Source organism: Convolutriloba macropyga, chromosome 3, assembly GCF_964194025.1.
Source record: "Convolutriloba macropyga chromosome 3, txConMacr16.3, whole genome shotgun sequence".
NCBI classification, from domain to species: domain Eukaryota; kingdom Metazoa; phylum Xenacoelomorpha; order Acoela; family Convolutidae; genus Convolutriloba; species Convolutriloba macropyga.
The window spans coordinates 3,802,054-3,826,035 of NC_134470.1; the positions used below are offsets into that span (position 1 = coordinate 3,802,054).

Consider the following 23,982-nt stretch of genomic DNA (forward strand, 5'->3'; position numbering starts at 1 on the left):
AAGGCATATTTTCTCAAAAGTGGGAGTGCTGATCGTCCCACGCGCACAGCCAGGGCCCCCAAACCAGCTGCACCAGAACCAAATTGCCTTGCTTGTCCACCACTGTATGTTGAGCTCGCTTGTCGAATTTGTGCCTCGTAGTGTGAGTCCATCGTGCGTGAGAGCTAGTTGGTTGATGAGTGAGTGCGACTGTTTTTTGGTTTTGATATTGTCAAAATGATGCTGCAGAATTCCTCTGCAGACGAAACTTTAGAGTTAGCGATGTTCGACCGCGTGACAAAAAAGGAACTAGACTGCCCATTTCGTTCCGTAGACTGACAGTTATTGACTGAAAGGCTGATTTTACAACATCTTTCCACTGCAACTTTGCAAATGAACGATAGGAAACGGCGGACACTCTTTTGTCGTTGTCGTTGTCATGGGTCAACGTAATGCTACGAAGAAGAGACGTACCCTTGTCACCCAAAACCTCATTTTGAACCAAGTCACAGTAAACTAGGATATTGTGCAGACCAGCGTCAATGTCCACCGGGAAACGACTACCGCGCTCGTGCACACTCAATGTAGTTACACCCAAGATATTTTGCAAATCGTCAGATACCAATCGAATAAAGGGCAACGATGGGTTGTTTTGTGCTGATGGTTCTTCATTATCCCCTGCATGTATCTCTAGGCGTTGATTTTCTTTCCTGACTGTCCAGGAAAAGGGCCAGCGACGAGTTGTTGTGTTGAACGCCTTCTGACATAGCTCCGTCATCAGGTCATCAACAGAATTGTATCGGCCAGCGCTTATTTGATCTCGACGAATGCTGCCTTCTCCGCTCTCATCAGAGTCATCGTCTTCGTCGTCGCTACACCAGTTGAGAAGGGACGAGTGATTGTCGCGAGAAACTGTGGCACCCAGAAGCAATTGTTGTTTCTGTTGTATGACTGCATGTGATGCTTGTTGCAACGACAAGTTCTCTTGCTTGATTTCCTCCTCTTCGTCCATACTTTCAAAATCATCATTGGATAAATTTCTAGAGTCGTCGTCATCGTTGAACGCAGCAGCAGCAGCATTGGTTTCAAAAGTTCCGTCAGTAACGTTTTTGATGGTAGAGGGCCAAGAAATTTCCAAAAGAGCCACTTGCCATGTACCCAACGACTTGTTCAGCTCAATGACATTTGGTAAAAGATTTGTAAAGCGTGCTAAAGTGTTTTGCTCGTAGGTTTCCATCGATGCATTGGAGATCAGATTCAACGTGAACCCCCGCTGCATTCCGGTGACTGAAATATCCGAGAGAGCAGTCATATTTCCTGATACTTGACAAGTTCAGATTCGTAAAAACGCCCAAAGATTATTTCGTTAGTTTCGTTAGAGACCACCCGATACGTAGGAGGATTTTTTGTCAAAATGGCTGAAATGCGAAATATCTCGTGGCTGAATTGCACCTTGTAACCTTTGTGAAATGTCTCCAATTTTCTTCGAATCCTCACCGTGTCTCCAATTTTAAAGTTGGGTTTGCGCAGGTCTTTATTCAAGGTCAAAGAAACCAAGTAACCCACGTGATCCTGGGTTACGTCTTTTGGAGCCATTCCTATTACGCGATTGGTTCGAGAATTTATAACTTGAACAAAATTTTGTAACTGGTCAATGTACCTTTATGTGTGATGCTCATTCATGTAACGATAAATTAATGCCTTTAGTGACCTTACATTCCGTTCTGCGAAAGCACTCTTCTTTTCATTGTAAGTTTGATAAATGGCAATTTTTTTCGATTGGCAGTATTTGGCGAATGCGCCCAAAAACTCTTTACCATCATCGGCCCACAAGCGCTCGGGAATAATACCACTGTTTTTGAAACCTTTTCTTTTTGTAATCATTCGGCAAAATGCTTGTTTTGTTGTTGTTGCGTATTTGTCCTTCATTGGTTCGACTCTCAGATAGCGGCTCAGAGTTTCAACAACCACCAAAAGGTACCTAACGCCGTTGTTGAATGACTGGACAGATTGCATATCTGCCAAATCGATTGACCAGATTTCGTTCAAGCGATATGATAGAACCTTGAGGCGTGGGAAATTACGCCTGGTTTGCTTGAATTTTGTGTAAGTGGAACTCGTAGATAAATACTTTTCAACAGTTGACACAGGCAACCCGGTTGTTTTTGCGAGTGATTTGGAGTTGCCAAAAGCACTGCTAGAATGCGATACGTCAGAGTAATGCCTGTGTGCTTTCTGAAAACTTGGGTTCACTGACAGCGCTTGAGAAACGACTCGCTCCCGAGAACATTTTGTGCAAGTAAAATCCTCCTCACCGTAGTCCCTGACACTAGCCAAACCACTGCAGTCAAAATGGACCCAGCCACAAATGGTACACCAGAGCAATGGCTTTGTTTTGGTGCTCTTTCCCAAAGTCTTGCTACATGAACCACAAATTGTTTTGGAGGGCCCTGGATTGGGCTCCACGCCGCCAATTTTTAACAAGGCACACAAAAGTAGGCCGCAGAAGGTTAGCCAGTGCTTCAAATAAACATTGAGGAGTGAAGAATTTACCCTAAAATATGGAAAGCCAGGTAGGCGTCGAAGTTGTAGTGGGCGGTTCTTGATGCTGTGGCGTGTTTGATGCAATTCTCTTGGCAAAAGTATTAGCGACAAGATGAGGTAGTAACTGCAGTTGCGAAATAAGCTCAAGGTCATCTTTTGTCAATTTTTTGTTGGGACTCTGTATATCAATAAGGAAGTCAAGTAGATTACTAGAAGTTTTTTTGTTGTCTTTTCCTTGTATTATACCTGATTCCCTGTCTAAGGTAAAATTTTTTTGGCTGAGAATGTTTAGAATACGCTTGGTTCGCTCAATCTTTCCACTGCTCATTCCACTTGCCAGCAGAGTATCAAGTACCTTGTCGACTGCTTTGTCTGGAAGAAATTTGTTTTCAGGCAAGCTAGTTTGATCTGTTGTGGTGGCGTTGTAGGACGGAAAATCTTTGTTGTTGTTGTTGACGAGTTGAGACGAAACACTCAACTTGGCTATTGCCTCTGAGTTGGAGTGACTGCTGGGGCTTGCACCCAAAATTTCAATTTTTGCTTGTTCTGATTGGGAGGGAAGCTGCTGCTGCTGCTCCTCAAAGTTGACTGCTGAGGAACGTTTCAGCGACAATAGGTCGTTATAACAATTCAACGATAACAGAACATACTTTTTAGTGCCGACTTGTTTCTTCATTTCATTCTTGACAAATGAAGCAGGACGTCTGGGGCGATTATTTTGACGAGTGCTATTCCCTGATTGGTCGCCAAAAGTCTACGCTTTTCAGAAACCTTTACTTTTTTCTGACATATGGTCTCAATAATAGGACGAAACTGTTTGGATGTAACATTTTTATTTGACACGCAAACATTCCCCTTAACCACATTAAAAACGCAATTTATTAGAAACTTTATAAATGTCAAATCCGCATGAATCAAAATCAATCTCTGTAAAACTGGTTTAACAGTTGTAAGAATCTGTAAAATACTTTGATTTTGTGAAAGACTCATTAAGTTCAATATGATCGGAATTTTTAGAGTTTATATGAAATAATGGTGGCAAGTTGCCCGTAGCGCAAATATTTGAAACTAGGCGTAAATTTTCGTCACAACGCGGATCCAAGTCAATCAGAAGATGACCATAGGGCTCCTCTGTAGCTGATCGGTAAGCAGACAACAAAAGATCTCGATCTCACAGCTGTCTCCCCAAGCAGTCAATTTGGTTTATGTCGCGTGGGCTTTTTAGCAGCAGCAAGTGGGTTAGATTCAAGTCGATTGTCTTTGAGTTTGGACTTTTTTGATAGAGATTATGTTTTAGGAAAATAACGTGTTGATTTTTGTGGCGACCGGATACAACGAGGTTCAAAAACTCTAATGAATTGGCGAGTTCGCCGAACACGTCATCAAACACCAACAGGTTGCGCTTGAGATGACATTACCGCCAGCTTCTTCCAATCCACGCCATTGAGAAAGTTGATCTCATTGTGCTTTAATTTCGAGGCAATATCATCGTAAACCGGCTGCCAATGCTGAAATAGGTAGGTTATGCAATCAAAATTGGGTCGAAACAGTCGACGATGGTTAACCAGTAAATCTGCAACAATTTGTGTTTTTCCGCAACCACTGGGACCAACCACGGCCATCAGGAAGTGTGGATCGGTGCTGAGGATTTTGTTCATCTTTACCAAATTTGAAAGGCGGCGCTGTGGGGTTACTTTGGTGTAGGAACAAGGCAACCAAGAAAAAAGCCAAGTATTGACCAGATTTGGGGGTTACTGTACTGATAGTAAGTTATTGATATAAAACAACAAATGATAGCAATGAGTAGGAGGAAAGAGTGTACAACACATATGATTAGAGAACGCTCTATATGAGCGCAACAAATCTTCCAAGGTGGGCGCTCTTGATTCTCGTTATCAAAAACCATCTGATTGCTGAGATCAATTGCGCAGTCTGGATGGTCTGTCATTATCAGCCAAATGTTACACGCTGAGGGGGTTTTGGTGGACCAATTTTGGAACTAGCTTTTGAGATGGAAAGAAAATATTCCAAAAGTTTTATGGCCTCGCACAGCAACTCGAGCTCTGAGAGTGTTAAATCAATTTCTGTTTTCATAATAACAGTCTTCCCACCAACTTCTTTATAACACTGCTTCTGGAGAATGACTTCAGTTTCATCTCCGTTATTTTTAGCATAAAGAGAAGCAATCTTTGATACGTGCAGGGTTAGTAAATTGGGGTCAAGGCAACTCATGCTCAGAACGGTAAAGCGTCAAATACTTGGCACCTTTGGCACTTAAAGTTTAGCCAGTATAGGAGACCGCTAATGTGACCAAGAAGAAAATGATTATATACGTTAGGTATAACATACACATAGCCGGGTCCGATGTCATAGGTTGACTTCATAAATCCGTAAGCATCATGAAATATTGCGTGACACCGAAGAATTTTTGAATGTTTGAAATAATTGTGCAAAAGACTGTCACCTGGACCAATCAGTCCACCAAAAGGAGCTTTTTTATTTACTTCGCTTAGGATGCACTCTGGATCAATTGTTAAACACACTGCGAGAAAAGCATTCTTAGTGTCTGAGTTGTTTTTGAACAGAGAACGGCAAAGGGAAAAATTCTCTAAAACTTTATTTAAATTTTGATCTGGAAACATTGAACGAAAAACCAACTGTTTTACATGACGAGTTTACAAATTATGAATAGGCTTTGAAGTCTTATCAGTAGTCTGTCTGCTGTGACAGATACATGTCCGGGTTTTCATTTTTCTCGTCTGATCCTTCGTTGTTGATCAAGTCGTTTTCCCAACATTCCCAGCAACTACATTGCGCTTCTGTGAGTCCACATTCGACTTTTAAAAAGGCTGAATGTTCTGACATGTTCACACTTCCATAACCAGCGGCCAAAATATCAATAAAAGATTCAAGCGATGATTTAAACGGCGAGTCGCTGCTCTGAAGACTCTCAATTTTTGCCAGAAGGCGGCGCTGATCCTCGTTAAGCGTAGTAAGCTGCAAGGGTCGCACGGGACAAGTTTTTTCAATTTCCCAAACTATGTCCATCTTTTCGTTCGTTCTCTTGTCCAATCCCAGCTCATCTGCTCTTAGAAAATGTTCAAATTGTTCTCCTCGACGAACAACGTCGACGGCGCCAATCCCAAGAAACTGATTTATAAAAGTTTGAAGGGGCGACTGTGGAACAAACATGCGTGTCCGTATTTCACACAAGACCTTTCCTTCGTGACGAACGAATGACTTGATTGTTTTCTCCATCTGCTTTGGATTGTCGCTGCATACCATAATGTGTTGATGATCTGAAGTTAAATCTTCACACCAGCGGAAGCAGCTACCAGAGTTCTCTGAGCCAGCCTCATGAGAAACAACTGCAAAGTCGAAATCGGTGTGAGAATCAATCCACTGAGTGAGGCCACGAGTTTGATTCTGGATGGAGAGTGAAACTTCACTTGCTTCATGTTTTCTCTTCTTTTGAGAGACTGAGGCTGTTTCCAACGAGAGTTTTGCAGGAACAAGTAATTTTGCTGAATATATAATGAAGCGGTAATTTTTTGAAGAATAGTTTGAAACACTCATCTGTACAACTGATTTAGAAGGCAACGTTGATGCAAATGAAACGGAGAGAGAAAGAAAAAATTTTCCAAAATTCCAGAAAGATTTCCAGATAAGATATACCAACTTTTGTTTACGAATGGAATTTTCTTTTAAATAAAAATAAGACATCTCGGTCTTTCAGGATTCGAACCACAGTGAGGAGTAGGACACTTGTGCAGCATTTAACTGCGTTTAGCCATACCTGAAAGACCAAGGTGCCTTGGTTTTAACGAAAATTCAAAAAAATTTTATAGTTGGATTGATCTTGAAAGAAAATGTAAATTTGAGTCGAATTGCTTAGTTTAGGAACTGAAATGGACTCGAGGAGTACAGCTGATGATGGGAAATGGGTTTAAAAAGGCTCGGAACAAATTAGAGAAAATGGGATTTGGCGCAGTGGTTAAGCCCAATTTCAAAAAATTTCGATTGTGCGGGCGCGGGTTCGAATCCCCCACGGAGCTGGGTTTTGGTAGAAATGTGTCTAAAAGTGTGCGACAGACCCCCCCATTTCTCACTACTATCACAAAATAGCAAAATCTCAGAGCCAACTAAGTAGCTACAAAATTCTCTATAAACGACTTCAAAAATGGTCCCCGCGTGAATTATAGCGGAAAGATACTCGAAGCCCTCAATATCTTCAAATTTCTGTTGAGCTTTGCCCTAACTTTTGTGAGACTTTAAGCTGTAACTATCTGCAGACGCGAGCTATGTAAACTTCATTTCCCCAGATATTAAAGCTGGTTTTATCATCCGCATTGGAATTAACGATACCGTTACCGAGTTGTAGATTGTATATCTACAACCATAGCTCTGATAAAGTCACTGAGAAAAGCTGGCCTCTGAGAACAACCACATAGCGGATCAGGATACAAGCCACAATTTTGACGTGACTTTAGCAGAGTGAAGTAATACTGCTTGAAACATGCACTTTGTAAATTTTATAATCCAGCACTGCATATGGGATAATCTGTCATTTAAGAATCTGGCATTGCAGTTATCTGGAATTAGAACTTGCACGTGCGCTCTCATCGCGATTTCAAAAATATCTGAGGGTTAAGTTCAAAAGGCTGGCATTTATAATCTGTTGCTCCTTGCACAGCAGACACCAGTTATTTTCTGACAGTAATTTTCCATTATGAATTTAAATCAAACAATCAAATAAAGCCGACGGAATTGCTCCCAAACAACTAGCGAGCTGCTGAGTTCGTCAATTGCTAGCTGCAGCTTAGACAGTCTATTTTAAGCTTAACTGGCGGCGGGGGAGAAGATTGGGGTCCAAGTGTGCGGGGTTACGGGTGGAATGAGGTCGAGGGGAGATGGAAGAGAGGGAGGTTGAGGGGTCAAACTTAAAAATCATACCTTCACACATCGCATACTTGGAGACTAGTAAGGCTTGAGACTCTAAGAGAACTGCTCAGCTACTTAATGCTCTCTGGGCTTTTTATCCCGCTTTTGAGGACAAAAACTCAATTAGCAAGACGAAACAATATATCAGACGAAAAATTGCATTACAAAAGACCATCAAGACTAACATAATTGCTACGATGTTTGAGAACAATTAATAACGCTTTTTGCAACGAAGATCAATATAATTTCGATTACAAATTAGAGTGATAAGGAGAAAACAGTGAAATTAATAACTAGCCACATACAAGCTAGTGTGCTACACTAATCAGCTTTGAAATGATTGATACACTGAGTACATTTCTTTGCTTTTGCAAAAAAAGTCTGCATAAGAAGAGGTTACATTTTGATTAGCACGATAGATGGCGATTACAAGTCTGCTAAGGCGGAATCATTCGTGTCGCTGTAATAAGGATCTCCGTCGGATGGTTGCCAGCTTGGCCCAGCCAGCAGAATCCTCGTCGAATAGGCATCCAGCAAAACTTCATTCGCTTTGTCACCCAGCTCCTCAAGATCCCAGGGATCAAAAGTTGGGTTCTGGTTGTACATGAGAGGTATGTATTCGTCAACTGGGATCAACCGAGACAGAATTTCAGTATTGACCAATTTCTGAGCACCTGAAATGAGCAATTATGATAACATTGAGCGTAAGGTTAAGACCAAACAAATTTCTGATCTTAGGACAGATCCTGGTACTCTTAATAATCGGATTCTGTCTTTACTTTCATACTTCAAATTGCATTTATTTTGGATAGCCAGTTACTAATACCAGCAAGGAAATTAGTTAAAATCTGATTACTTAACTTTTCAATTGACTGTGATGAGTAAGCTGCCGCCAATTGAATCCAGCTGCTTAAAATGGGAGTCAGAGAGCAACTTAGATCTTTTTAGAAAGTCAAGAATACGTCAGAGGCGAAAAAAATTGGACATATCAAATGGACATATCAAATCGGTCGAGCGGAAATTGGTCATAAAATTATTACTGAACAGAAGACATAAGCACCCAAGCTAGGGGTTTACAGAAAAGATTCGATTCCGTTAACCATTAGTGGACGAACCAACCCCAATTAATCAAATTCGGACCTCATTAGAAAATGCTGTACAGGATCTTTTGGTGTGACCTACCTCGCAGTGTCAGCATGTAGGCAACCGTCCAGTACGAATACCCTGGTTTGACCAGATGTTGACAGCCATCACATTCTATGTCATCGGCTAGAGCTTTCCTTCCCAAATAACTGAAAAAATAGTCCCGATAAGAAAAAGACCAGATTAACCCCAACTGACAGACGATCAATACTACAGACCGAGTATAATAACTCGAAAATGGAACTCTTAAAGAGCAGCCTCCGATAATGAACAAGTCATGAACCAAGACGTCCACGAAAGTAAACAGAAAACTACAAAAATCTAAAAACAAAATATTAATTCCTTTCACATTTACAGTAATAGGGTTATCGGAGATGCTATGTCAAACAAAGCAAACTTCGAGAGGTCTTTACACAATAGCAGCTTAGACGGCAAACTCCAACTTTGTAGAAAACCACTGAGAGGCGAAGTAAAAGGATAACAAACATAGGCAAGAACCTGTTTTTACTATCGATTTTGTTGCAAATAAGTGGCATCAAAGTAATTTAAACATTCGCAGACAACCTAAACTTTTCGAATTCTTTCTCGTTATCTATAGATAGAAAGCATATATGAACTTAAACCAATAAAAAAAATGGGGGCCACGCAACAAGAATAGCAATAAATGCAGACAACAACCAAAAGTTCATTATAAAAAAACAAATGGTCTCATAGTCCATGAACCTATTAGCAGTAAAATGAATCTCCTAAATGGACACAATTATCCCTAATTAGAGAGCAAATGAGAGCTATTTTTAATAACTAAGGAACCAAACAGGAATTAAAAATAGCGCGAAAAGTGCAAATTTGAAAACCAAAAAAAAAAAAATTCGAAAGAAGTACTGTCAGAGTCGTAAAAACTGAAAGCTATCAATAAAACAAATAAATAGAATCAAACATGACAAATAGAGAACCTAATAACATATCATTAGATAGACTATGTGACAGAACAAACAAAAACAACTACCAGAATCCGCAAAATCTAAAAACATTTTTTGAAAACAAGTTGTATCAAATTGGTCAAAACCTTCAATTTGAAATGAAAAAAAAATTAACAGAAAAATACCAACCAAAAAGGCTAATGGCTATTATCATTAATGAGACAGAATAACTGGACAACGAAAAAAAAACAGCAAAAAAAATTTATTTTGAACGCAAGACGTGTAAAAGTCGTGAAAAACGTTAGATGTGCTTTTCAATTGATTTCAATTGATTTTCAATTATGACTCACAAGGGAGCTACTTGGGGCTGTTCATGATGAGGCTGAGTTATAGAACAATAAAGCGATAAAGGAAGATTCAATTCATTAAAATTAATATGAATTAACCCCAAGAGAGCCATTGAGACCCCCATAAATGAGACGAAATAACAAAACATAGGTGTCAGATTGCCAGAAATTAGCCGCAATAGCTTCGTAGATCTGTAGTCTCAAGAAAACAGTAAAAAAGACAGACCAAAAAAATTCGTATTTTCATTGAAGCCTGATATGTTATATTTTGATTAAAAATCTGTATTGCTGCCTCTATTAGCTGCTGTCTAATAACCTTTCATTTAGAGTGACACACACCCATTTGACCTTATCTCTTTGAATTAAAGTAAATAAAGGTCAAATTCAAAGTGAGGAAGTCATTTTTGTGAGTGAGGTAAGTCAAGTGTGACCAAAAATTTAATCACGCAAATGAACAAAAAAAACTCGCTCCACTATGATCGAAAAAATGACAACACCCGCGCACTTCAGTTGAAATTGCATGAACGAATGAACAAAAAACAGATTTGAAGTGGCTGTAACGTCATATGGTCGTAACAAAAATCGCGACGACGAAATTAAAAAAAACCAAGAGAAGGCCAATAATAGCCCCAGCTATCGCTGTGCGGCTATTAATAAACAAAAAGAACTGCAAAACTGCAAATCTAAAAAAATCAGCTTTTGAAGACAAATAGCGTCTTGAAAGTAAGTCTTCAAGAAATGAGTCTTGAAAACAAGTAGTTTTCTTTAGTTGGGTTTAAATTTAAACAACTGCGACTATGCTTTATTAGGACAAACGCTTCACCTTTCAAAAGTATTCGTGAAGAAAACGAAGAGAAAACAGCAAAAAAAGTCAAATTACCTCACATGAAACCTTTTCCTCAATTGACTTTAAAACAGTTTGAAACAATGGCACGCCTTATAACTACTCGCTTTTCGCCCTTACGGCGTGATTAGAAGTTGACTTCTCATTTACGAGAAAAGGATTTTAAAAAAGTGTGAACAGATCCGAAGACCACGCCAATACAATTCAACTACTGTTCAGGATTTTTAAAGACCAGATAAAAAACTAGACTTGAAATGACAAATAATAGTCTTTATAATCATCGAAAAACATTACAAAACAGAAGTCAAAATTTCTCAGAACACTGGTTTGCTCAAACACGGTTTCTCTCTTCTCTGAAATTCACAACGAATAACCATTCTCTTTTTCACTGCACTGCCTGTTTCGGCGTTATCTAAATCATCTCCCCAAATGGCTTTCAAAATCATCAAAATATCTGAACATGTCTCAGGAAAAGATAGCCTTCCAATAAAATTAAAATTCTTAGAATTCTAAAAACAAAGAGCACCGCAATTTAACTCAGCTTACAGCTTCTAACCTATAAACAAATAATTTGACAAATTTTTACAAAAAGTAATTTCAGAACAACGCAAAACAGAACAATTATGCGGAAAAAAACAATGGCAATATCTCAGCCAAAATATCAGATTCATTGGTAGACGTGCAGTATAAAATGGCAGGAACCAATCGAGGGAAAGCTCTTATTGAGATATATTAACTAATATGATAATTTTCTCCCGACTTTAACACAACAGCCGGAATATTGTCGGAAAAGAGCCGGTAATTGACAATTGAGACCCTTGATTAAGAACACAATCGTTAACAAGGGAAGAAATATTGAAAAAACTGCGATTCGGACTTTCTATTCTTCTAATCTTAAGATCCAAGAGCTCAACAAGTAATAGAGCTCAACAATAAGTCAAGACTCAGGGGCATCATATGAGAAAGCCTAATCACAGAATTCCGCTAAAAACAACAAAAGTGAAAAAGATGAAGTCACGCACATAAAAACATCAATAGGATAAAATTTCGTTTTGAGGTTCCAAGGCCCACAAAAACGTAAAACAGAAAATGAACGTCCTACAACGAAACAAAAACATTGCAGATAAGCCGTTAAGTACAATTTTAAAAAAAAATCATCAATGAAACAAGACACTGGACTTCTAAATGAAAAGTAATGCGCTTTGAAAACCAATTCTCCATACTTTAGTAAAAACTTTAGGGAAATTTAAAATCTGAAGTTTGATCTAATTTAAAAAAATAAACCGCCTTATGTCAAAAAAATTGCTCTCGAACGACAGCCGAGAAGAAACATAAACCCACAAATGTCGGAAGAATTGCTCTTGAACGACAGGCGAGGCACTTTAATTCAGGGGCTGTAGCCCATTTCAATTTTTCTTTATGAATGCAAAAAAACCTATCCCCGCCGGGATTCGAACCCTTGACCTCCCGATCCACAACCACCCGCACTAACCACTGCACTACGAATCATTTACCTCTACTATTCTGCAACCCATTTTATATTAGCAACACGCTTTACTTCGGAGTGAGAGCAGTAGAGATCACTCAAAAATGAAGAACGAAACCGTCAAAAAGTCGTTGAGAAGTCTAAGAATGTTCTAGAAGAAAAGCGCAAAACTGTCAAGCAAAAAATTTGCATTAAAAAAAGACACACAAGTTTACAATAATTGCTATGAACCTCGTTCAAGAGCAATTGAAAACATTTAACACCCGCCGGGTTTCCAACCACTGACCTCCCGATCCATAACCAGATGCACTTACTACTGGGTCCTTTTTGCTTGCTGTAATCGACTTTACATTAGCAACAAGCTTTACTTTGGAGTAAGCGCAAAATGGTTTGCATAAAAGACCAACACATAAAAGATTTGCATAAAAGACCAACACGTTTACAATAGTTGCTATGAACTTCGTTCAAGAGTAATTAATTAGCATGATAACATTGAAAGCAAGTATAATATCACGTTGTTTAAAATGACCAATCAAATCGTCAAGAAAAGTGGACAGGCCTTAAAAATTAGGACATCGCCCGACTATTCCAATCTACACGTTTTCAAAAACCGCAATTTATCTAAGGTAAAAAAACCCGATTACACGAGTACGGAAAACAACTGCCAAAAGGCCAAAACATACTAAATTGAATATTTGAAAACACCGATTTTCATAACACAGCCACGTTTGCCTGCGTTAAGTTGGAATATTGGATAGACTCTCCAAAATCCACTGATAACAAAATGAAACAACAAACAATTGACATAAGAATGCAGCGGACACAAAATTGCTTCTGACTTCAATGCTACAAGCATCCAACTTCAGTCTCAAACTACAGATTTCTCAGTCTTCAAAAACTATGAGGTAATACCTTTGATAAAAACACAAACCGACTGCCGTCGGAAAAATTGCTCTCGAAAGACAGGCGGGGTGGAGGCAATTTAATTTCGTGGGGGTGCAGCTGAGAAATTTATGGTGCAGAAAACACACTGAGGTTCCAAACCGATACCGTTTGGCTAGTAGTCGGACATCTTAACCACTCAGGGACAGCGGCTCACAGTCCCTTTTATTTTAGCAACAACTGAAACCTCTCAAAAATGAAGAAATCGAGCAAGAAAATGTCACTTGAGAGGTCGCAGAATGTTCTAGAACAATAGCAAAATAGTCAAGCAAAAATTTTATATAACAAAAGACTATAACATAGCCAACCAATTGCCAGAAAATAGCCGCCGTTGACCCGCTTGATGCACACCGGGATTGAAACCGAAAAAAAAAGATAAATTACCCGAATTTTTTTCTATTTTCTTCAGTGTCAAAGTGTTCTAATTTGGCGTGCAGTTCTAATTTGGCGTGGATTCTAAAACCATACTTAATTCAGATTCTAAACTGAAAGCTAATAAACTTAATACCAATGTCAGCTAGCAAACACTCTAATGAACTTTGATAACCTAATTCTCAATGACTTACTGATCGGGCTGCATCGGTTTACCCGTCTTTTGATTTTGATCTTTTGACTTTGACAGTATTAACCACATTGCGTAACTGAATGCGTGAACAAACTTAAAATCCATTAAGTTGAAGCAGTGAGTGAAGTAAGTCAGAAGTCACACTTGAAAATCGTGACTTATGTAAAACGAAAAACGTGATCAAAAGGTAAAGCGAATTAAAAAAGGAGAGTGCCTAAATAATAGCCGTTGAGAGGCTGACGGCGGCTATTAATAAAGATATAAAATAAGAGCTTATAATCAGAAATAGACATTCGATATAGAAAATAAAGAAACTTTAGTCAACATTCTTTTAGAAGAATTATAAGTTTCCCAGTGAAAGATTATATAAAACTAGTAGGAACAAATATTATTGTCAACTAATGCCATAAACGGGACAGTGACGAACAATCAAATTTATTCTTACAAGTAAAAATGCTGATACAATACCATCAAAGGAAGACAATTCTAAAATCTACACATCAAAAAGAGCTCTATGTGGAATCGAAACCTGCCACTACTTTTCAAGAACTGAAAACAATTTAAAACCTATGTGGAGCAATTTAGAAACATACCCGGCAGATTGCCGGAAAATAGCCGCCGTTGATTCCAATAAGCATGATTGGGATTGAACGAATAGAATATATTGAAAAAAAAAGATTTTTGTACAAAAATATTTTTTACGTCCGATTTATTTTGATGGTATTTCGTAGTTGAACTGTTTCTTAGAGAGAGGCTACAGGGGCTACTATCAACACCAATAAGCATTAGAGGTGGTAACTAAGACTTATAGGAACGACGTTCAAATAGCGGACATCTAAAATTGGGCTTTATGGGTTTATCCCGTTTCTATTTCTGACTTCAATTTTTTATACCGACTCTGTTCATTTTGAATTGCTTTGCTTAGCAACTGATGTTCAAATTCACTTTTAGCAGAATGAGAGAAGAGAGAAACTAGCCTAGAGAAGTCAAAAATATTTCGCGCAAAATGTCGAAAATGCGGCAAAATGGTAAAGCGAAAAAAAGTTTGACGAAGTAAAAAAAAAATATATGAACGCAATAATAGCCGGCTGAGAAGATGAGGGCGGCTATTAAAAAGCGGCAAAATGGTAAAGCGAAAAAAAGTTTGACGAAGTAAAAAAAATACGAGCGCAATAATAGCCGGCTGAGAAGATGAGGGCGGCTATCAATAAAATTTGAGTTCAAACTAGCTGCGCACGAAATTCTAAAACGAGCAACTATCTATTAGTTAATTAGTTAATTACTCTAACCATTACTCTAACCATTAATTAATTAAAAACTGCAATAACGGGACAGTCCCAAAGGGCAATCCAAAGAGTTTTGACATTTAACAACCGGGTTGTCACACTATTTATGGTATGAGACAAAATGATTTCAGAATAGAGAATGAGAGGAATTTACATCAATCATTTGAGGAGAGATGTCTGAAAAATGTAAACATACCCGGCAGATTGCCGGAAAACAGCCGCCGTTGATTCCAATAAGCATGATTGGGATTGAACGAATAGAATATATTGAAAAAAAAAAAGATTTTTGTACAAAAATATTTTTTAAGTCTGATTTATTTTGATGGCATTTCGTAGTTGAACATACTTCTGTTTCTTAGAGAGAGGCTACAGGGGCTACTATCAACACCAATAAGCATTCGAGGTGGTACCTAAGACTTATAGGAACGACGTTCAAATAGCGGGCATCTAAAATTGGGCTTTATGGGTTTATCCCGTTTCTATTTCTGACTTCAATTTTTTATACCGACTCTGTTCATTTTGAATTGCTTTGCTTAGCAACTGATGTTCAAATTCACTTTTAGCAGAATGAGAGAAGAGAGAAACTAGCCTAGAGAAGTCAAAAAGATTTCACGCAAAATGTCGAAAAAGCGGCAAAATGGTAAAGCGAAAAAAAGTTTGACGAAGTAAAAAAAAAATATATGAACGCAATAATAGCCGGCTGAGAAGATGAGGGCGGCTATTAAAAAGCGGCAAAATGGTAAAGCGAAAAAAAGTTTGACGAAGTAAAAAAAAAATACGAGCGCAATAATAGCCGGCTGAGAAGATGAGGGCGGCTATCAATAAAATTTGAGTTCAAACTAGCTGCGCACGAAATTCTAAAACGAGCAACTATCTATTAGTTAATTAGTTAATTATTAGTTAATTACTCTAACCATTACTCTAACCATTAGTTAATTAAAAACTGCAATAACGGGACAGTCCCAAAGGGCAATCCAAAGAGTTTTGACATTTAACAACCGGGTTGTCACACTATTTATGGTATGAGACAAAATGATTTCAGAATAGAGAATGAGAGGAATTTACATCAAGCATTTGAGGAGAGATGTCTGAAAAATGTAAACATACCCGGCAGATTGCCGGAAAACAGCCGCCGTTGATTCCAATAAGCATGATTGGGATTGAACGAATAGAATATATTGAAAAAAAAAAGATTTTTGTACAAAAATATTTTTTAAGTCTGATTTATTTTGATGGCATTTCGTAGTTGAACATACTTCTGTTTCTTAGAGAGAGGCTACAGGGGCTACTATCAACACCAATAAGCATTCGAGGTGGTACCTAAGACTTATAGGAACGACGTTCAAATAGCGGGCATCTAAAATTGGGCTTTATGGGTTTATCCCGTTTCTATTTCTGACTTCAATTTTTTATACCGACTCTGTTCATTTTGAATTGCTTTGCTTAGCAACTGATGTTCAAATTCACTTTTAGCAGAATGAGAGAAGAGAGAAACTAGCCTAGAGAAGTCAAAAAGATTTCACGCAAAATGTCGAAAAAGCGGCAAAATGGTAAAGCGAAAAAAAGTTTGACGAAGTAAAAAAACATAGCAGGACAAGTCCTGACGTACAATTCAAAGAACTTTCATTGACTAAACAGAAAAACTAGACCTAGAATGGACTATGAGTGAATTGAGAAAACCATTTTAAAAAAAAATAAGAAAAAAGAACAAAAAATCAATGTCAAAATGCCGCATATGAACAAAAAAACCACTAGCGAGAAATCAAAATTCAATTAAAACAAAAACTAGGCCTAGAATGAGCTGTGAATGGATTGGGAAAACCGTTTAGAAAAATCCGATCCAAAAAATCGAAAAAACAGTAAAAATCAGAGTGAAATTGCCGCATGTGAACAAAAAACCACTACCGAGAAACCGAATTTTTGTTCAAACACCATTTTTGCACTCTACTTTAAAATTAGAGCGAAAAAAATTCACGCCGCAAAACCCCTCGCTTTTCGCTCCATTTCCTGTTTCGGCGTGACCAAAATCACTACTCCAATTTGACTTCAAAAATCATGAAAATGTGTGAACAGATCTTAAAAAAAAAAAAGACAGCGCCCCAATACAATTCAAATTCTTTGAATTGTAAAAAAAAATACGAGCGCAATAATAGCCGGCTGAGAAGATGAGGGCGGCTATTAATAACAATGAAAACAAATAAACGCGTCCCGTAGCGACAATTATTAAACTTGCAAAAAATACTCACAGCAAATCACCGTCGCGGTCCACAAACTCCGTTACTGCTTGATTCAGAAGTTCTCTGAAGAGATCCTCTTTGTGCGGATCAAATCTGACATCGTCTTCCACAATCAGAGTCAAAGGCGACTCCTTCTCGATTATGTCCGTCCATACATTGTAGTGACTCAAGAAACATGCGACCTCGCCCAGTTTGAGTGGTCTAAAAAACTGCATTGTCGTGCCAAAAAACATGATAGTCATACCATGCATCGCGATCAAAGGCAAAAAGAACTGTTTGTTTACAAAGCAATTGCACCAATCAATCTTTCAATGACATCCAAAAATCAAAAATGTCTACCAGGAACTATTAATGTAAACAAGCAAGCACTGTTCGCAGTCAAATGACACCAAATTGCAGAGCCCTCGCTTTCATGCGAAATCATTATTTTTCTAAATTGTTAAGCAAGTCATGCACAATTTTCTGGTTAGCATAAACGAACATTTATTTCTTGATAATTACTTCGTCTCATGCACGAAATTCAGGCCTTTGTTTTAACAAACGTTTAACCGGCTCTAATTATTCAGTAAATCAGAGAGGGAGATCAAATTGGGATTAAATTTTCTTATGGTTGATTTTACTATTTTTAATTCTCGTTTTAGGTCTCCATTCCACCACAATTCATTACTTAATGATTAATATTTATAGACACAAAGGGCAATCATGAGTTTAATCTTCTTTAAACCATATCCAAAAATCTCTATGGTTGAATCAAATCTTTCGTTTTGTGCATGATCTTCTGGCAACGAATGTAATTACGATACATAACTTTCAGTTCACGTGACCTCCTTCGAAATGAGATTTGGTTTTGTATATGGTCTGATACAACAAGCATCAAGTTTAGCATCAATATGTCTCGAAAATGTTGTCCGTTGAGGGTTTATAGATGACGGCTATCCAGAGCTTCGACCGTATGTAACCTTTACTATAGTTTCTAAGAGGCCGGGAGTACTCTTTAAGTTTAAGAATTTTAATTATTAGCACATCATGTATCATACTGTGGGCCAAAAACAATCCCAAAAAAGATCCCAACCCTGCAATGAACACGACAATAATGAAAAGTCAGGAATAATTAAAATGGTCCCACAACCTTCGAAGTGAGTGCGTTGCGAGATTCATTTGCTTTTACCATCATGCAGTCATTTTGCGTCAATCAAACACAAATTAATTACGGGACAATCTAACATGCCAGTTCAACTTGTTTAGTTTCAAAAGCATACCTTTCTGTGAGCTAAAACGGATGCAGAATTCGGTTTAATTGCAATTAGCAATGAAAATAAGCACAAATAAATGAAATTCTATTTCAAAATTTTCAGCTGATAGCATTTAGTTCAATTAATTGCATCAACAAAACAATGATACGTTAGCATGCGTCAGACTATCAGTAAATATTAAATTAAATTACCTTTTTTCGTATGGATCCTCGTACCCTTGCATACTACCGATGTGTCGTTCTTTCAATTCTGTTTGATTTAACCCCCTAAACAACCGACCAATATCGAAAAAAATTTCAAAATGAATAGCATGGGGATGGAATTTGCCTAGCTTAGGGAGTCTCGACTCACTGGGTTGGGTAAGGGATAGGAGCTAGGGAGAGAGCAGGGTGTCCAAAAACACAAGTGACTAGTAGAGCTCTTAAGAGCAGAGAGCGAACACTGAATTAGCGGACACTTGTAAAGCTCTGAGAGAGGGAGAATATAAAATATTGTAAAAATTGGGTCGGTGGCATTTGATTCTATGAGAAACAACCTAATTATGACCTCAACGTCTAAATCCAAATTGTAACCATACAACAAAAATTCATACTTGGCATCAACTGCAGAAAGCCTCTTGATATGAACATCCGGGAACACTCGTAATAATTCCGTTTTTGTCCATATTTTTCGATCTTCTCTTCTGTCCAAATTAATAAACGTTATCTAAAACACTCCCATTGCTAAAACTCGTCAATTTAATAGACTATTACAACTCGTCTATTAGTCTTCAACTAACCCCAAAATTGATTTCTGAGCATTGACAGGCACTGAAAAAGATCATCCATGCCAGTGCAAAAATCATCAGTTTAACTGAAAAATGAAAAGCTGAAGAAGAAAAGACGCTTCAATTTAATTGAAAGTATACATACAAGCAGTTTTAAATTTAATCAAGCGGCGTAAAAACAAATAAATTCACATGTAGTAGTAGTTTAGGCTTCAGTGTCGTGGCACTAGGGTAGACATCCCTTTATTGGTTGGATAATTTGACCCTCTGTACTGGATTGCAGTTGTTGCAGTTGCACAGAAAGGTCCACGTACAAGAATTTGGTTCAGAGTAATGTCTAGAGAAAAAATTCTGTTGATTTTACAGATATAAAAATTGACTAGAACGCCTCCAGAAATTTTCATCTGCTTTTTTCGTTCTTGTTTGATTTATGTTTATTAGCTCAAATTGTCTGGTATTTGGTTGATCACGACAGTTTTGGTTTCTAGTGATCGGAATATTGATATTGTAATTTCCTGAGAGAAAAGCAATTAAGAGAAGTAGATCGTTTAGTTGTATTGTAATATCCGTGCACTGTCTACGGTTACGGTTTGGGTTGGATGTTATTCTTAAGCACTTTAAACCTCGGAGTTACTTCCAAGTTTCAGACTTGAATTTAATTGAGCAGATGTAAATGTACAATCAGTTTAATACAAAGTTAGATCTATTGCTTGTAAATATTAGAAGTTTTGTGAAGATGAGATGTAAAGCAATTAGAGAGAGGCAGCTTGATTGTGTAAGGTTTAGTTTTGAATATGTTCTTTGGTTTCAGTCCTATCAATGGTTAATTAATCATAGGTTATTTTTACACCTTTTCGTTAATCTCCTTGGGATTTTCGCATAGTTATTTTCTACCGCACGGGTCCTTGTTAGTTAAACTAACAGATAACAGGTTTACCTGCTTGACGAATCCCGTCATGAACAAATATTCCTTGACGTGTTCCGTCAAGATGAGATTCCATTATTTATGATGCTTTCTCTATATTGTTAAAGTCCGGTTTACTATTAATAACCATCTCTTGTTGTTCTCCTATTTGTTTGTGAAAATTTCGAATTATGCGTTTAATATGTAATTTATGAGCATGTCATACATTATGGTTCACTATACTGCCTCCCTCTTAGATAATGTGAGTGTTACACTCACTCACAGAGCAAGAGTTTCAAATGTCCATTTTTGAGTTCATATATTCTTGTGCTTTTTCAATCCCGTATTTGTCATAAATATTACGGGCCTCCTCGTCTTCCATAATTTTTTTTTGCTTGAAGAATGATTTTGAACATGTCCTCACGAACAAACTTGTCCGGATGACAGAGCATTGCCAACTTGTTGAAATGTTTCTGGATAGTACTGGTTGTGGACCCTGTGGCAGGAATAGAAGTTCATAAAAGTTTGGAGGTCGACTGAACGGGCTCTGCGCGTTGATCGCCTCCAGTCTCCTTTGTAGGACCTTCTTTGGGGTTTGCTCTGTTTTTAATCTACCCCTTAGCTTTCTATTGTCTATCTAGGCATTCGCCAACTCCCGAGCTAAGCACTCCCGCTCGTCCACCAGAGCGATACATCCCTTGTTTTTGTTTCGGCTACATTTGTAACCTCCTCCAACTTTTTCTTCAATGTTTCCACCTGCCTCCTGCAGGACTCCCGCTGATTCCCAGCGTATTCAGGTTGCCGTTTGGTCTCCAGCAATTGATCACCTAATCTTTGACTTTCAATTTTAACTGCCGGAGCTCCTCTTCGAGCCGAGCCCCGGCTGTTCCCAGCGTTTCGCTGTTGTTAATCTTCTTTTCTCGCTGTTGTTCCTAGATTCTGTGTTGCATCTCACTTAACTCCCCAACTCTAATTGCGGCTCTATCCACTATATTGGGTGAATGCAGCTGCGTCAGTGGCACCACGTACCTTTTGTTTGAGGTTACTCCAACAATCCGATACACTTGGTGCCTGACTATCGACCTGACCTCGAACACCTCGGGTAGACAGTAGCCATAATCACCGATTTTTGGTTCTGCCATTCCTATATATCATACACGTAAATTAGTCTAATGTATCAATCTCAATTTCTGCCATATCTGGTACAGATTTTGCCTTTTTTGCTTTTATAACTACGATGTTTGTTTCACCATCATACCGTTCAACTGTCCTTTTTCTTGTCAATTTTTGTTCCTTTGTACGTTGTTTTAGATGATGAAAATAACCTAGTTCCCCCATTGGGTTAATTGGTTGCAGTGCAATTACAGGATTGGTGCCACTGCGTAGCATATCGATTGAAAGAAACACGCGTACCAAACAAAATATGATTTTAGATCCAATAAAAATAGTCATCAAACTGATGGTTATTTCCCTGGCCACATGCCAGATTTGTTTCACTTCATTAAAAAAGTATCCAAAAATCAGCAATTGATGGCACTGATGATTGTACTTTAAGTCCGCGTTGAAATGCTCTAGAGTCTCAAGCTCATATAAACCTCATTGTCCCAGGAAAACTTCTCTTCCTGTTATCGTCTTTCTCGAATGCCTTAATTTTTGGGCCATTTTGCTGAGTTCCAGGTCCTTGTCATTGAAAAATTCTTCCATTGGCGTCGAAAATGACCAATTGACGTTAACTCTATAATTAGGCATATCATTGGGTTTTTCAATCATTTTTATTCTTCGCCCATATGTTATCCATGACCCATTCTGCAATTCAAGAGCGTTCGGGTACATGGGGTTGCAATTAATCAGTGTGAAATTTCTATAGAATACTCTAAAAATGGGGTCCTTGTATCTAATAACTTCTGAAGTATTGTCAGAAGACACCCTAATTGTGACTTCCTCCGTACAAAACTGATTTTCGACAACATGTACGATTACTTTAGCGCACCTACGGACACAAAGTATTCCTCCCGCTCTTTCAGCGTGTGTACCCAGAGCGTTTTGTAGACTTAAGAAAATTTGGTGTGAATTTCCGTTAATTGATATCGTTAGAATCATAGCTCTGTGCACTTTTTCTATGTGACAATTTAATAACTCTAATTGTTTCAGGTTTTCAAACATGCCTCAAAAATCCCACACAAAACGTTGGTCGAGTTTTATGTCCCTGAGATCTGTTTCAGGTATATCTGTTGTTAAAAAATGTCGTTCCGTGACCGTCAACTTTTCCGTTGTGTAAAACAAATTTCTGTGGTTTGTTTCAAAAAGCAGAAAATTGTCTATATGTTTTGTCTTGTTTTCCAACTGGACAACTAAATTTCTTTTTCTGTCTAATTTGCTCGTCAAGTACTTTTTGTTTCCGGCTGGGACTATTTTTGCTGTTATCTAGTCTGAAAATTTAACGATCGTTAAAATGTTTGGTTTTTTGTCTTGGTCGAACAGGTATTGTACTGAATCTATTACAAATGTGTCTCCTTGATATAACAAGGTCTGCTCCTGTTTCAAAGGGTCTTTAAAATATATCCATGTTCCTTCATTTGCTTCCCTAGTTTCAATGAACAAAGGCCCCATGAAAATTTCAGCATTTATCATGATGCTACCTTTCTGTGTTTCACCTTTTGGATTGATCCAATCCACCGGGTAGACATAATTAACTCCTTTCTCATCTCCGCCTTTCATGAAAGTTTTTGATATCTTCTCAGCAAATTCAGCTTCGGTTCGGTCAACATTCATCTCGTTGAGGACTTCTTTGCGAGCATTGAATTCAAAATCACCAAGACCCGCTAACCGCGCTTTGTGTCCCTGCCATAGATTTTGACATAGTGACTCTTTTATTGGGTAAAACATTGGAACTATTTGTGATTTTTCGTTTAAGTAAGTTGCGTCGTCATACCAACCACTTGTTTTCAGCACAGTTACCGTATATGCAGCCCTGTACATGCAGTATTTTATTTCACTCCTGCTGCTCTTGGCGTAGACGAGTCCTCCTTTTTTTACCTGCTCCTCATTTATGTGTGACGTTTCGCATTTTGTCGGTTCCGTCATTGCAATTTTCTGCGTCTGTAGAATGTTCTCAAAATCATACCCCACAATCGCCAAGGATTGTGAAAAACCTAATATGCTAACCAACTGAAGAAGTTTCCAGTTCATGGGCACGATACAATATGGGTTCCACGCCCTCTGCATTTTGTCGTATCACCTCTTAAAAAACACATCATTATCAAATTTTTCATCCGAATCGTTATCCTTGAATAAAAAATTGTCTTTCAGTTTCCGTGGTCTTGTTATTCCCGACGCACTTCTTTTCTGATATCGTCGTCCGGCGACATTTTGTGAAGTAGAAGCCGTGCTCCTATTTGGAAATTCTTCGCATTCACTCCTTTCGGATGTTGACACCAGACTATCCCACTTCTGCTGTGTGGCTACTTTGGAGGCAGGTACCTTTGTGCTTCTGCTCTTATTGTTGGTGTTAGTATTTATTGATTCTCTTGTACTCCCACCCATAGGTGTTTGAAACGATTCGTCTTTGACTGTCTCATTGTGAGTTTCAGTATTAGGATTAATTTGACTAATATTTCCTTCAAGCTGAACTTCTCTTCTTTCTGTGAAATTCAATTTTGGGGTCACCACTTCAATTTCCACAAAATCATTGTCCTCCGTAAGGTCGTTTTGTGTTATTCTCGGTTCAATCTTTCCCTTCTTAGGTTCTTTTTTATCAGTGGTAGCACTTCTACTGTCAAAACGTTTGAGTCGATCGTAGTGGACCTTTTGTTGTTTTTTTTTGTT

At 38.2% G+C, this 23,982-nt stretch overlaps 2 protein-coding genes across 2 annotated transcripts in view; both read right to left on the reverse strand.

Annotated features, from left to right (window-relative positions):
* LOC142335883 (uncharacterized) overlaps positions 1 to 23,982 on the reverse strand; it is a 126,287-nt gene that overhangs the window by 56,885 nt on the left and 45,420 nt on the right. The gene's annotated exons all lie outside the window — the stretch shown is intronic.
* The window catches only part of LOC142335884 (glycosyltransferase 25 family member-like), a 61,721-nt gene continuing 45,424 nt past the window's right edge, over positions 7,686 to 23,982 (reverse strand). The window contains exons 2-7 of the mRNA XM_075384234.1: positions 19,266 to 19,337; positions 19,080 to 19,192; positions 18,679 to 18,753; positions 17,244 to 17,435; positions 8,647 to 8,756; positions 7,686 to 8,138 (exon numbers count right to left, since the gene is read on the reverse strand). Of these exons, the coding sequence (XP_075240349.1) occupies positions 7,891 to 8,138; positions 8,647 to 8,756; positions 17,244 to 17,435; positions 18,679 to 18,753; positions 19,080 to 19,192; positions 19,266 to 19,331 (804 nt within the window). The 5' untranslated portion in view covers positions 19,332 to 19,337 and the 3' untranslated portion in view covers positions 7,686 to 7,890. The remainder of the gene's footprint in view (positions 8,139 to 8,646; positions 8,757 to 17,243; positions 17,436 to 18,678; positions 18,754 to 19,079; positions 19,193 to 19,265; positions 19,338 to 23,982) is intronic.